This window comes from Ictalurus punctatus, chromosome 3, assembly GCF_001660625.3.
Source record: "Ictalurus punctatus breed USDA103 chromosome 3, Coco_2.0, whole genome shotgun sequence".
In the NCBI taxonomy this organism is placed as follows: domain Eukaryota; kingdom Metazoa; phylum Chordata; class Actinopteri; order Siluriformes; family Ictaluridae; genus Ictalurus; species Ictalurus punctatus.
In genome coordinates, this window is record NC_030418.2 from 6,887,491 (window position 1) to 6,903,379 (window position 15,889).

The window sequence follows — 15,889 nt, forward strand, 5'->3', positions numbered from 1 at the left end:
GGCACAGACACTAATGTAATTTGATGCATACTGCATTTCAGAAGAACAACACATGCATATTTCATGTGTTTCTCAAGAGATCCAAGATCCATCCTGCTGTCAGTTTGCAGTATCATTGCCCATCAGCAAAAAATCTTTGAACAAAGGATGCCACACACAGATCTTAGAGTTCAATGGACTCCTTTAGATGCAAATCAGACAAAAGTGACAAAAGTGCACCCAGCTGTCATTTAAAAGCACACCATATTAAAGTGGAACACTATTTTGGAACACTGTTCCTGTTGTGTGGTTGTGCATTGCATGTTAATTATAACAAGCAAAATAACTGGTAAGCCGTCACATACTTGCTGACATGATAACAACTTAAATGTAATGAATCTGATACCAAATGCAATTTCATGGAAATTGAAAGGGACTTTCTTAACAATCGTCTGTATCCGATTCCATCAATATGTTTTGCAACAAGGTTGCGAAGGTCTTGGGAGAACTCTTTGCTTTTACTCATCACGAGATGTTTCTTGTGTGACACCTTGGTAACGAAAAGCCTTTTTATAGACCATCAGTTTACTAACCCAGCTGATATTAATTTGCACAGATAGGGAGTATAATTATAATTATATATTTCAGCTGGTTCCTTGCCTTACCTTGCCTTGGAGAACTGCTTTTTCTTAGCATGTTCAAATGTTGTGAATTTAATATATTTAATATATTTCCAGATTTCTTGAGTTAACACTGATGTCTGGTGAAAATTTCATGTGAATAGCCTCATTGGAAATATACTTAGAGAAAGAAATGTTGATGCATCCAATACTTATTTCCCCCACTGTGTGTGTGTGTGTGTGTGTGTATATATATATATATATATATATATATATATATATATATATATATAGAGAGAGAGAGAGAGAGAGAGAGAGAGAGAGAGAGAGAGAGAGAGAACTTAATTAAAATTATTATTTTGATGTGCACATAAGCATGGTTCCTTTAAATTAGCAGTATTAAAAATATAGAGATGTGCTCTCCTTGGTGGCATATGGGAGAGAACTGCTAGGGAAAATAAGCAGAAGGAATATTTAGTTGACATTTTTTATAATAAAAATTTAAATATATTGAATAATCTATTCATATATGCCTTTGAATATATAACGATGCCTGAATATATAAAGTAGGCCTATACACAGTTATATCCACATTTCTAAAGTTACATGCAGCTTTAGAAGAATAAACAGAGCATTAAGCAATTCAAGGAGAAATTTCTGGTAGTTGGTATTAGAAAGAAAATTTAATGATTTGAGCTGAACAAAGCGATATCTAAAACAACTGATGCCGAGGAAGAAAATATGATGTAAAGTTATCAAATTGGAATTATATCAGTTATTGTCAACGGTTCAGCGATTTGTTTATGATTTCTATCAAATATATGTATTTATGATCTTTTATTTGGGAAGGTGATACCATATGTTTTTGCAGTAACCATAGCAGCATCCTTTTTAAAAATTCCCCATTTATCATTTATTAGGCTGTTGCTTGATTCTATGTCAAGAAAACAATTCACAAGGTGTTACTATTATCGGCATGAAATTACTTATTTATTATTTCCTTAATACATTTTAAATAGGTATAAACATGGTGTATATTAAAAACACAAAATGATTAATAAAGGGGCTGTTTTAAAAAATATGGTAATACAGCATTATATTATGAAGATGAACTGATCTCTGTCTGGACTATGCAACATGAAAAAGCACATAGCACAAACCGTACCTAAAACTACATTTGGGTGGTTAATTAAGATTTAATTTAATATGTCAAAATGTGTTAGTAGGTTTGGCTTGCACCTCTGAGGTTGGGGGTTCGATTCCTACATCCCCCTGTGTGCATGGAGCTTGCATGTTCTCCTGCTTCAGGGGTATTCCAAGTATTCTGGTATCCTCCCCCAGTCCAAAGACATGGGTTGTAGGCCGATTGGCATCTCTAAATTGTGAATGGGTGTGTGATTGTGCCCTGCAATGTGTTGGCACCCCCTCCAGGTTGTCCCCCACCTTGTGCCCCAAGTTTCCTGGGATAGGCTCCAGGCACCCCATGACCCTGTGTAGGATAAGAGGTACAGAAAATGGATGGATGGATGGATGGATGGATGGATGGATGGATGGACACTAGGGCTGATAGATGCCTCCAGTCTAACTAACCATTATATCAAAATATGTGTACCCGAGGCTAGAGTATGTTTGCCCTTACATTGCTACAGACAGCCTTTGTATACTGTATATCTGTGTGTATAAAACCAAAGGCGAAGGTCCAAAGTCTCTTGAACTGTCTCCCTTTCCATGTGAGGTCAGCTTCTTCAATTTCCACTTTAAAATCTTCGTCAAAGACCCTCTTTAGCACAAACAAGACACCCTGAAATAATTTCCATTCTTGCAGATGCAATCCACATGCCTTGCAGACATTAAATATAACTCAAAGGCTGGTAGAATAATTGGGCAGTGATCAGCCAAGCTTGATAACTCCAGGCACTGCAGTTTAATCTACTTAGGAAAAACATGTGCTGCTTTTTAGACCATGATTAGCACCTACTTTCCATTTTAGTTCATTAACTTTTGACACCCAAATATGAAGGACAATTCACTGTATTTTAAATGTGAATAAGATCTGAGGGTAATGCTGATGGTAACGCAAATTGCCGAGTATGTGCCACATTAACCGTGTCTTATTGCCAGGAAAAGATAATAACACTTTATCCTACATATAAATTACATTCATTATATCAATGACAGCGAAATGAACACAGTTAGAAGAGCTACACCTCTGTACAGGGTTAAGTCTTTACGGACAGAGAGAAATTGGTGTGACTGGGTCTCTCATGTAATCAGTGTGTTCAAATTTTTCATGGTGGATAAAAGGCACTATTTAGGTCCGAATAGATGTGGTTATCAGGATTATTCATTTCATCAAGGTCACTTAGTGCCAGCCCGTCCACATCTTCATCTGAGGTAGAGGGATGAGTCAGAATAATCCGAGGTATCTGAGGAAGTAGGGGGAGGGGGTGGAGGTGTAAAGAATAGGGTAAAAACCTTGAGATCTAATTATGAGATCATGAAAAAACATTAAACTGTCTGAATTACACTCTATGTCATGGCCATTTTGCTTTCACATCAACTGTGCATTGGTGAATGGATATTGCTATTAATATAACTGAAAGCTCTAGTGCATAGATGTGATAAAGGAGTAGCAGATATCAGGCTTCTGGCAGGGATTTCATTAAATACATGCAGTAAATAGCATGAAGCTGCAAATGCACATATTTCTTTACCGTCATGTTGTGTTGCCCAACCCGCAGACTGTTGTTTTTAAACAAGTCGTGCCAGTCTTTTCCTGGTGTTTTCTCTTGTGCCAGGTCACTCTAATGCCAAAACAAGAGGAGAATTTTATTTTAGATGATTTAGTAAATTAAAATAGTTTTAACACATAGTAGCATTTAAAGTCCATTCACATTAAGATCCTTGGGGAAAGTAGAAAGAAAAAGGAAGCTTTTGTCAAGTGGTGTCAAGTATTTATCCATTTGTTTTATAGATTTGCACACACCAAGCCCTTGCCATTGCAGACCACAGCCTCAGTCCTGTTGGCTATAGAGCTGTAATCAAGTTCAGTCTCCTTGTGACCAATCAAAAGCCCTGTTTTTGAATCTTCAGGCTCCTGGGTTGCTCGATCCTCTGCGGGTTCAAGACTCTGCCGCAGGACTTTCATCTTAATACAGCTGCCTGCCTGCCGCAGGGTGCTGACCGCCGCATTGTGGCTGACCCCCTGCATATTCCGCCCATTGACCTATGGGCATGAAGATGAAATTAGACACAGATTGGCAGGTGACCCTGCGGCCATGAGGCTGAAGTGAGAAACTAATCGGCAGGAGAAATTAGGAGAAAACTCTGAAGGCTCTGTGGAGGATATTATGGAGTGACACGGGACTGACACAGACTGACATCCAAACACCTTGGATGTACATTATGTGTAATTTATGCATATAAATTATGTGAACCCTCAATAGAACCTTATTCAAATAAACTGATTGGTTGTTTCTGATAAAGTCTCCAAGGCATTTACTAAATCAGCGCCTATGTGACGATGACCTCCAATGGCCAGTGGAGAAATATCTCCATGTAGTGGAATATAACCCAAGTGCAACTGGTAAAAATGTTTCTATAAAGCCGCTGTTATTTTTTCATTCTCTATAAAGTAACATCACCTCTAGTACTCTGTCTCCAATGTGCACCCCTGCCTTCTCGGCTGGCCCTCCTTTGCTCACTCTGGAAATGAAGATCCCCTTGGATGGAGATGACAAATCAAGGTTAGACTGCACGTTTTAATATTACAATCAGGTTTAAATCACAGCGCTGTAGAATTCTGGGATCTGATTGTTGATTATTTTTCATTAACAGCACACTTCAGATAGCAAAGCTCGTCTTAATATGTTCTTGTTTGTATAGTAACAGCTTACATACAGTAACAGATTATATACAGTTACAGATTATACACATGTACTCTCCACATAAATACTTTTTTAAAAAGTTCTCCTGTTTCCTGTGTCAGTCAGAAATAAAGCAGTCAGAAGCAAACTAAGGCAATTTGTTGTTAAATATAATGTTGTTGCTAATAATTAAGTAAGTAAGTAATAAAGCCACCATGTTGAGCATTACATGCTGTCTCATTCATATTTTAAGAAGTGGAAATCTCTACTGAAATAATTTCTGCTTATTGCTCAGAAAGCAGTGTATATGGTCCCAAATCACATACTGGAGTGCTAAATATTGTGTGAAAATAGTGTGCCAGCAAGTGTTAATTTATATAGACGAATAGATGAAAGAAAGGATGTGCTTTGTTACCCTATATATGGCACAATAAAAAACACTTTCAGCTTTAATTCAAGGGGTTTAACCAAAATATTTCAATAATCATTTAGCATTTATTAGCCATTTTCCCCTCTATTTTCACAGGCTCAAAAGTAATTGTACAATTGACTGCTAAGCAGTTCCATGGCCAGGTATGGCCTGTTTCCTCATTATTTCATGACGAATTAAGGCGATAGAAGGTCTGGAGTTGATTCTGAGTGTTTAATTTGCATATGGTAGCTGTTCATGGGAACTTGGGAACATGGGAACATGGGAACATGTGCCGTCCAAGGAGGTGTTGATGCAAGTGAAGGAGGCTTTCATTAGGCTGAAAAAAAAAATAAAAACAGACCATTAGAGAGACAGCAGAAATTTTAGGAGTGGCCAAATCAACCATTTGGTACATTTTTAAAAAGAAGGAATGCACTGGTGAGCTCAGCAACAACAAAAGGCCTAGAAGACCACGGAAGACAACTAAAGTCGAAGAATGCAGAATTCTTTCCTTGTTGAAGAAAAAACTCTTAACAACATTATGCTAGTCAAGAAAACTCTGGAGGAAGTAGGTACAAACAGAAAGGTCAAATCAGACTTTGCTAAAATAAATAAATAAACTCTTTTTTTTAAAAAGCCTGACCAGTTCCGATGCAAGATTAACTTGCACCAGAATGATGGGAAGAGAAGACTATGGAGAAGGAAAGGAAGGGCTCATGATCCAAAACATACTACATCAACTGTGAAACATGTGGAGGAATTCTAAACCATATAGAGCTATACTTTCTGCTCAGATTCAGTCAAATGCTGCAAAACTGATAGGACGGCATTTTACAGTACAGATGGATAATGATCCAAAACATAACGTGAAGGCAACCCAAGACCTTCTTAAAGCAAAGAAATAAATGTTCTCAAATGTCAGATGACCGCAAACCAATTGAGCATGCGTTTCAATTACTGAAGACAAAACTGCAACCAGAAAGACCCACAAACACACAGCAACTGAAGGCAGCTGCAGTAAAGGCCTGGAAAAGTATCTCAAGCGAGGAAACTCAGCATTTAATGATGTCCATACTTTCCAGACTTCAGGCAGTCACTGACTGCAAAGGATTCGCATCCAAGTAACAAAAGTAATCCTAATATTTATGATTGTTAGTTTGTCCAATTACTTTTGAGCCTGTGAATATGGAAGGTAAAAAATGGTTGTAATTCCTACACTCTTGAAAGGAAAGGAATAGGTAGTGTTGTCACCTCAGAGCACCAAGCTCTTCAATTTGATCCCAAGTCCAGTTTACTGTCTGTGTGAAAGTTTTGCATGTTCTCCCTGTGTCCATTTACTTGGGTTTCCTCTGGGTACCTGTAGGTGAACTGGCTATGGTAAATTTCTCCCTAGGTGTGAATGAGTTTTGAATATGTAGAGTCATGTGGAAAAAATAATTGAATAATAATAATTGGAAATTGTTGGCTTTTTTGGCATATTTGGACAAGCAAACATTTGATCACCTTAGAAACAATGTTAATGAAGTTGATATACTTGAACGAAAGCACAAGGAAAAAAAAGCTTTTTCAATCATTTATTAAACAGAAATATCAATAGATGTGATATTCATTTTTGGAAAAAGTAAGTACACCCTTGGCCTCAGAAGCTAGTATTGCCCCCTTTAGCAGAAATAACTTCTTGTAGGCATTTTGCATAATTGTCCACCAGGCTTGCTGGAAATTGTGACCACTTGTCCATGCTAAATTCTTTCAGTTGGAAGACGTTTGAGGGTTTTCTGGCATGTACTGCTCGTTTCAAATCCCCCCACAACATTTCAATAGGATCCAAATCCAGGCTTTGACTAAGTCATTCTGTAACCCTCCATTTCTTCTTTTTGAGCCATTCCTTGGTGGATTTGCTCGTGTGCTTAGGATCATTATCCTGTTGAAAGGTCCACTTTCAGTTCAACTTCAAATTTCAAACAGATGACCTCAAATTAATTTCAGGCACTCTTTGATATGATGCAGAATTCATAGCTGAATAAATGAACACAAGCTGTCAGTCCCTGAGGCAGTGAAGCAACCCCAAACCATAACATTTCTCTATCAGACTCTAACTTTGATTCATCTGTCCAGAGAACATTATTCCAAAAGGCCTGGTCTTTGCCTACATACTCACCGGTAAACTGTAGTCTTGCAAAGGCTTTTTCCTGGCACGCCTCCCATGCAGGTCAGATATGTGCACTCTGTTTCTGATTGTAGAAGCATGCACTATGACACCAACAATTGCAAGGCTTAATAGCAGATTCTGTGATGGAATTTTGGGGTTCTTGGAGACTTCTTTTTGCATCAGATTGTCTGCTCTCTGGCTGAACTTGCTGGAACAGCCAGTCCTGGACAAATTGGCAGACGTTTGAAATCTGTTCCATACAGTCTTTTTAAATCCCTTGCCTGACACATAGGCATCCACAACCTTTTTTCTGAAGGCCTTACAGAACTCTTTAGATCTTGGCATGATGACACCACACACCTCAACAGCAAAGGGAACACCAGACATTAGATGTGAGAGGGGTATAAATAAGACAGGTTCCACCTGCACTCCCTAAGCAGCTTCTAATCACTGGCACCAAATCTTGAACATATGATTCTAATTGTATGGATTTGAAGGTGTGATAAATGTAGAGGTGTACTTACTTTTCCATTTGACTGATCTGATCTGATTTTTCTGTTAATTTAAATTGTGAAAATGACTACAAAATGTCTATTTTATGTATCATTTGATAGAGTCTATCACCTTTATTAAGAGGCACAAAGAGGATCAAAGGTTTGCATGGGGATGTACTTATTTTTTCACATTACTGTATGTGCCTGGTGCCCTGCACTGGACTGGCTTCTCATCCCAGGTGTATTCTCGCCTCATAGCCAGTGTTCCTGGGATAGGCTAATAGACAAATGTCTGTTTTGTTATCAAACAATATCACAGCCATGAAATTGTTCCACTAAATCCATGGCTTTTGAATATTTGCATATGGTATTATTGTGTGAAGTTTGAGTGTATAATGTGTGCCGAGCTAGTGCTGTGATAATATGTTGGAAAGAGAGGCAAGCAACAAGAGAGATAAAAAGAGATTTCTCTAGAACTCAATTAAAAATCTTGCAGGGAAGCATTAATTGTATTGTTCTCCGCTTGATATATCGCTTTGCTTGTATTTCCTCATTTGTAAATCACTTTGGATAAAAGCATCTGCTAAATGAATAAATGTAAATGTAGATAAAGCACCTCATCATTCTTTATGTAGGGCAAGGAGCCCTTGCCTCCTGCAATGCTGATGCCCAAACCATCTCTCTGGCCATTTACTTTGATTAGGAGCTGAGAGAGAGAGAGAGAGAGAGAGAGAGAGAGAGAGAGAGATGCTTTATACAAGTAATTGCACACCACCCCAACCTTGACAGATATGACAAATGACATGCATTTCTATGTTTGCAGCATACAAAGCATACAGTGGGGGCAATATGTATCGAACGTGTCAACGTTTTTTTTTCAGTAAATATATTTCCACTGAGGTTATTCACATGAAATTTTCATCAGACATCAGTATTAACTCAAGAAATCAGGAAATATAAAGAATTCACAACATTAAAGTCCATAAATAAAGTTATGTGTGATAAACTGGAATGACACAGGAAAAAAGTACTGAACACGCTAAGAAAAGCAATTCTCCAAGGCAAGGTAAGGCATGGAACCAGCTGAACTTTGTAAGTAGTTAGAAAGTACCTCCTATCTGTGCAAATTAATATCAGCTGGGTTAGTAAATTGATGGTCTATAAAAATTAACATAACTTTCATTATCAAGGTGTCACACAAGAAACATCTCATGATGGGTAAAAGCAAAGCGCTCAACCAAGACTTCACAAACTTATTGTTGCAAAACATATTGATGGAATCAGATACAGATGTATTTCAAAATTGCTGAATCCTCCAGTAAACACCACTGGGGCCATTATCCGCAAGTGGAAGCAACATCACTTCCTAGTAAGATTTCTGACCAGGGAGTCAGAAGAATAGTCAGAAGAGTAGCCCAAGAGCCAAGGGCCACTAAGAGCTCCAGAAACACTTGGAGTTAGCAGGTACCATTGTCACAGAGAAAACAATAGGCAATGCACTCTACTGCTCACACTCAATCCACAAGACTCCATTACTAAAGAAAAGGCATGTCAAAGCCCGTTTAAAGTTTGCTATAACTCATTTGGACAAGCCTATGAAATACTGGGAGAGTGTAGTCTGGACAGACGATAGCAAAATTTGCTGTCATTCTACACACCATGTTTGGAGAAGAAATGGCACTGCACATCACCTTAAAAACACTATACCAACAGTGAAGTTTGGAGGTGGAAGTATCATGGTGTGGGCTGTTCTTCATCACATGGTACTGGCAGACTTCATATAATTGAAGGAACAATGAATGGAGCCCTTTACCGGGAGATTCTTGAGAAGAATCTGCTGCCATCCACCAGGATGATGAAGATGAGTCCTTCCAGCCTGACGATCCATTTGTCTCTGCACGAATCTCTGCTTGCCTGTCGGACATATCGGTCTTGATGAGGGAACACCACCTTAAGCTCAACCTGGCAAAATCTGAGCTTCTCGTCATCCCAGCCTGCCCCTCAATCAACCACAATCTCACTGTATAGCTCGGCTCAAGCACACTCAAGCCAAGCAGAATGGCCAGGAACTTTGGGGTGATTCTTGATGACAGCTTGACCTTTACAGACCACATCTCAACAACTGCACCGTCTTGTAGGTTCATCCTGTACAACATCAAGAAAATCAGACCCTACCTCACTGAACAGGCTGCACAGCTACTAATCCAGGCTCTTGTTGTTTCGAAACTGGACTATTGCAACTCACTACTCTCGGGCCTCCCGGCCAGCTCCATCAAACCCCTCCAAATGATTCAGAATGCAGCAGCACGCCTGGTCTTCAGCCAGCCCAAGAGAACCCAGGTCACACTCCTCTTCATCTCCCTCCATTGGCTTCCTGTAGATGCCCGGATCAAATTCAAGGCCTTGATGCTGACCTACAAGACCTTGTCTGGAACAGCAGCCTCCTGCCTCAACTCTCTCCCGAAGGCTTACGATCGATCAATGACCGACGCTTAGTAGTTCCTACTCAGCGTGGCTCAAGGTCCTTTCGAGAACCTTCAAACTAACTGTTCCTCAGTGGTGGAATGAACTTCCAACCTCAAACCGGACCTGGACTTCAAAAAACAGCTAAAGACAAACCTTTCTTATGTGAACACCTAACCAACCCATAAAAAAATATTTTTTTTAAACTTACTCTGGCACTTACACCTCTACTCTGCATGCACTTTGCTTCTTCTGGAACTCAATTAATGGATCTTGTGTGGTAGCACTACTTGTATTGTTCTCTGCTTGCTATCGCTTTGCTTGTATTTCCTCATTTGTACGTCGCTTTGGATAAAAGTGTCTGCTAAACGAATAAATGTAAATGTAAATGTAAATGAGACGTGGGTGGATCTTCCAGCAGGACAACGATCCAAAGCATAGAGCAAAGGAAACTCTCACTTGATTTCAGAGAAAAAAAATCAAGGCGTTAGCATGGCCCACTCAATCACCTGAGTTGAATCCAATTGAACAAGATTTAAAGACAATGTGTTTAGAAGAATTTGACAAAATCACACCTGAATACTGCGGCCCATTAATTTCTTCATACAGGAAGTGTCTTGAAGCTGTCATTACAAACAAAGGCTTCTCCACTAAATATTAAATACATTTCAGTTTGCATGTTCAATACTTTTTCCCTGTGTCATTCTGCTTTATTACACAAAACTTTATTTATGGACTTCTTTATATGTGTGGATTTCTTGAGTTAATACTGATGTCTGATGAAAATTTCATGTGAATAACCTCACTGGAAATATATTTACTGACAAAAATTTTGACGCGTTCAATATTTTCCCCACTGTATGTGATTTTGATGAATGTTGATCTTCTTTTTGATGCCTTACTCTTAAGGGCACTTGGGAGATGCATGACTTGTGTGGATAAGACTGCCCCGACACAGCCGACTGACTGTTCCTCTTTGAATCAGCATGGCACGTGTGCTCCTGGCATATCTGCAGCTTCTTGTTGCCACAGGATTGCCTTACTCTCTGCACAGTTCTGCCAACCTCTGAGAAATAAGTTGATCTATCCTGAGAGAAGAGCGAGAGAGAGAGACTACTGTAATAATTACATTGGCACAATTCAATGGATAAACGTTGCACAGACCAGGTCAGAGAATTCCTATGTTCAAGACACTAAAAGCAGAACAAAAAAAACCCTGCCCTTAATACAAGCTGCCGGGTTTGTGATGGACAGGTTGTGTCTTTCCCAAACATGGTTAAGGGATTTCAGTTAGGGTCCCTGGTTCAGTCCTGAGCTCGGATTACAGTCCAGTTCTCTAGTTTTCTCCCACCTCTCACCAACATGCCAATAGTGTGATTGGCTACTCTAAATTGCCCCTTGCTGTGTGTAGTGCTGCCTCGGGCGAAGCGCTCCCTGGATAGGTTCCACTGCAACCCTGACAAAGCAGCTACTAATGGTGAATGAATGAATGAAAGTGGAAGGGTAAAAATGATCTTTCATCCCAAACAAAACTTTATATGCTGGGATATGTCATTTCTCCAGGACCATGGTGCAACACATAACTGTACAGAAGCACAGACGACAGGACTACATGAAGTGCAGATACACAACAATCAAAATACATGACATACAGGAAAGTGCAGGTTAACTGGACAGGACAACAGAACAATGATGTGAGGGAGAACCAGCACAAACATTTGTCTGTAAACTATTGAATATGACCTTTAAAAACATAATGTATGAGTCTTGCTCATAATGTACAGAGCAAGAGGACCTGCTCAGTTCTGTTGCCCGAAAAGAAAAAAAAGGAGAAAAAAAAAGATCTTAGGTTTCATGCCAGCTATGTACATCATAGATGTCTCACAATAGAGGATTTCACTGGTAGGTGATATTTTAATGTTTTATTTTAATTTCATGTTTTTAGTTGTTTTTTTGTTTGTTTTGTTTTGTTTTGTTTTTTATTAAATGCAACCCCACTGTTTTAAAGCTAGGTTTTTAATATCCTTGGAATTTGCTTGCCAAAATGCCAAAATGTTGTTTAGCTTAACTGTGATCTTTGGGAGGGTGTGGAGCTGTGACCTTCCTATGGAAGAGTTTAAAGGACGCTGGCTTTTTTTTTTAAAGGAAAACAAACAAACAAAAAAAAGCAGTCCAGGCCTGTTCTGTGTTTTGTTTTCCAACCAGCGGCTGCAGAGTTTTAAAATGAAATGAATTGAATGCCTTTGTGGTGTCCTGAACACTTGTTGTCTTTTAAGCAAAAATTATACGTACAGCCAATACAGTGAGAACAGTAATGCAGTTTTTAGTCGCTTTTGAAAAGAATACAAAAAGATTAAAAATATGATATGATGTATATAAAAAAAAAAACCTAATGTATGTTTTGACTCTAATATAGTTGAAAATAACTGCTCTTTTATTTCCTGTTCTTCTTTTTATTTTGCCTTCATTCTCATTTATTTGCAGTCCCAGCTTGACGACACCTGTCACCAAGATGATCCTTGAGTGTGACTAACCTTTTGGCCATCTGCTTGGTTTAGTGAAATCCTATGAAATTTGAGTGAACTAGGAAGGTGGAGCGTGTTACCAATGTTCCTCAAACAGCATGAAGGTTATCTCCTATACAATACAAGCTGTCTTTCTGAATTGAACTATTGGAGGACTCAGTGTGAAGGAATAAAATAATTCTGATTACACCTCCCTTCTTGGATTTTCATTTCTGCGTACCCATACAGATTGCATATAATGCTAGTAACTCGTATCATAGTAAATGATGAGTAGATACACTACATGGCCAAAGGTTTGTGGACACCTGAACCTCACAGGGGACTCAATCTGAAATGGGATGTTCAGAAAATTACATATGGGTCTGATGGTCAGGTGTCCACATACTTTTGGTATATAATAGTGTATATTGAATATTTTAAAAGAAATATGATAGTTGGATTGTATAACATCAAAGGAAATGCCCTGTGTTTAAAAATATATTCATTGCTAATATAGGCAAATTCAACTTTTATTCTTTTCTTTTTCCTTTTCAGAACATTCAGCCCATTTTTAGATATTTCTACTCATTTCAAGTGTGCAATTGTCTTGTTCTATTAGCAGATAACTTTGCTTATTTAAGAATTTATTTCTAGAAAGAAGCAAAAATATCTGCCAAAAGAAAAGGACAATTTTAAGCTTGATATTAGTAATTATGTCTAGACCAGATCTTATATTTGTTATATAATAATTTCCTAATGAGAAATATTAGCCAAATGTTCCTTTATTCAGGATGCAGTGAAGATCTCTTCACTTGCTGAGATGTTGTTTTTTTGCAGCGTGGGTGAAAAGTCTACAACCTCACAAACAGACACAAGTACTAAACATCTATCAAGGTTATGAGATGCTGCAACCTCAGTAGTGCGCTGCTGTATCTCTTCAGCTTCTTTCTCTGGGCTCGAGCTGTTAACCGGGAAGAGACTGAGAGTACCATGCAGCTTCTCCTTCCCCAAAATCCAGCGGAGGCCAGGAAGACCCCAGACATGGCCGTTGTTACTCCCAGAACGCTTAGCGGCTCGGCATCCCTACAGGTGACAGAAGAGCACGTCGGGGTGAGGAATTACAAATGCTGATTTTGAAGAACAGTTAACTGCCACGCTGACAGATGGCAAATTGATTAGTCTATCACAACTGACAGCCTGCATGTGTGAATACTTGCTAGAGCAACAAGAAAAGAATTTGACAGATGGGTTGAGGTGAAACAAGCTAGACCATGTCTTTTTTTTTCTTGATGTTTTGCTTCGTGCTACAAATCAAAGTGAAACTGTGAAAACAACTCAATTATAGTTAGCCCTTGTCACAGGGAATTCAGAAAAAAAATTGACTTAGAGTTGGGCTAATACAGTGCATGTCCATGTCACATTTTCTATAATCCATCTTCATTAATCTTACACTCACCTAAAGTGTTCATGGGCATCGCCAGCTTAACAAGCACATGCTGTAGTATTAATGTGATGTACACTATATGGCAAAAAGTATGTGGACACGTGCCCATCGAACATCTCATTTCAAAACCAGGACATTAATATGGACTTGGTTTGCTCTTTGCTGCTATAACAGTCTCTACTCTTCTGAGAAGGCTTTCCACTAGATTTTGGAACGTGGCTGTGAGGATTTGTGCATTTTCAGATATCCACACTGGGGGAAGGGCAGAAATGGGACATCTGTAGATCACTGTACTGTCCATATACACATGCACATAATGGCATATTGTGATTACAGCAGAGTTGCACCTTGGGGCAATTTAGCATAGGCAATCCACCTACCAGCATGTTTTTGGGAGGTGGAAGGTATCCCGAAAACCTGGAGGAAACCCGGACCCAAGGAGAACATGTGAAACACTACACAGACAACACTACCATGCTTATTACCATGCCAGGGCAGTGGCTCTGGGTTACTGACCAGAAGGTCAGGGATTCAAGCCCCAGCTTTGTGACATGTTTTCTGTTAGAGTCGGATGAACAGTGTATGAGGAGTTAGAACAAGTAAACTTTCTATCCTAAAAAACGAATTTGTTTTAAAAATAACTAAAAATAGCTGTTACTTAGAATTTCTATCTAGTATGTGCCGCTGTTCTGAAACTGCTCAGATAGCATCTGGGCATGATGGTTATCATGCAGGAAAGCGTTCAAGAGTTATAAACCAAAAAAGACATTTTTCTGTCTCCTGACCAGTAGGGGGAAGTGCGCTGAAACGCTGCAGGTATCCTCAGCCTAATGTTGATTATTTGTACCAAGTTTTGTCACAATCCCTCAAAGTGGTGCAGAGATACAGCTTCAAGTTAAATTTTGTGCGTTCTTTAACGAATTCATTGAAGCATCATTCGAAAATGGTATGGTTTATCAAAATTCAGTGAATTACTTTTTGCTGTGAGTGCCTCTAGATGATGAATTTGCATGAACACTGGACTAGGAGGAGTTTGAAAAAGTAGGTTTTCAAAACATTCAAAAATGGCAGACAGGAAGTTTGCTCAATCATGACATAATTGCTATCATTGTTCTCAGTATGACCAATGGAATCTATCAAGACCAGTCTCATGACAGTAGGCAAAAGGAATAGCTATTAGCATTTTTGGAAATAGCATTATAATTTTTTACCACAAGGTGGTGACAAAGACACATGCCGAGTTTCGCAACGATTCCCCAAGTCGTTCGTAAAATACAGCATTTTATAACTAAATTCAAAATGGCCGACATCCAAAATGGCCGACATAGGAATGTTTCATATTATTGGAATCGGTATGCCCCACTGAGAGTCTATTTGATGATTTTATGACAAACTGTTCAGAAGTTATAAGCAAAAATGTGCTTTTTTTATATCTCCTGACCACTAGGTGGCACTGTTCCGAAACGGAGCAGGCACCCTCTACTCATGATACCTATGATAAATAATAAGTTTGGTATGCTAATGCGTTACGGAGATATACATTCACGTCCATTTCCGCATGCTCTTCGTCGAAGCGCCATTCGAAAATGGTACGGTTTATCAAAATTCTGTGAATAAAAGTGTCTCTAGTTGATGCAGGCCAATTTTCGTGCAAATTGGACAAACAGCCTAGGATGAGTTCGAAAAAGTAGGTCATTCAGAAAATTCAAAATGGCAGAAAAATTTTCATGATGGAAAATGACGTCATAGGGTGCAGTCGAATCGTTTTGAGCCAAGGAATCAGAGGAATTTCATTTCTAGGACTCAGAAGTTACTAACATGAAGGTGAGTGCTAATTTGGACAGTTGGTGGCACTGGAGGGATTGAGTTAGAGACTCCAAATTTGCTGTATTAACAGATCAAACAGGACTGTGTGCCAAATTTCATAACTTTCCACAAGAAGTGGTTCTATGGGCAGC

The 15,889-nt window shown here is 39.0% G+C and overlaps 1 protein-coding gene across 1 annotated transcript; it reads right to left on the bottom strand.

Moving 5' to 3' along the window:
* Positions 1 to 1,389: 1,389 nt before the first annotated feature.
* On the bottom strand, positions 1,390 to 11,105 carry LOC108262912 (uncharacterized). Its single transcript, XM_017463264.3, has 6 exons — positions 10,886 to 11,105; positions 8,137 to 8,226; positions 4,244 to 4,321; positions 3,586 to 3,825; positions 3,314 to 3,403; positions 1,390 to 3,025 (listed from the first exon to the last, which is right to left on the bottom strand). Exons 4-6 carry the CDS (start codon positions 3,808 to 3,810, stop codon positions 2,888 to 2,890), a joined length of 453 nt encoding a protein of 150 aa, XP_017318753.2. The 5' UTR covers positions 3,811 to 3,825; positions 4,244 to 4,321; positions 8,137 to 8,226; positions 10,886 to 11,105; the 3' UTR covers positions 1,390 to 2,887.
* Positions 11,106 to 15,889: the final 4,784 nt, after the last annotated feature.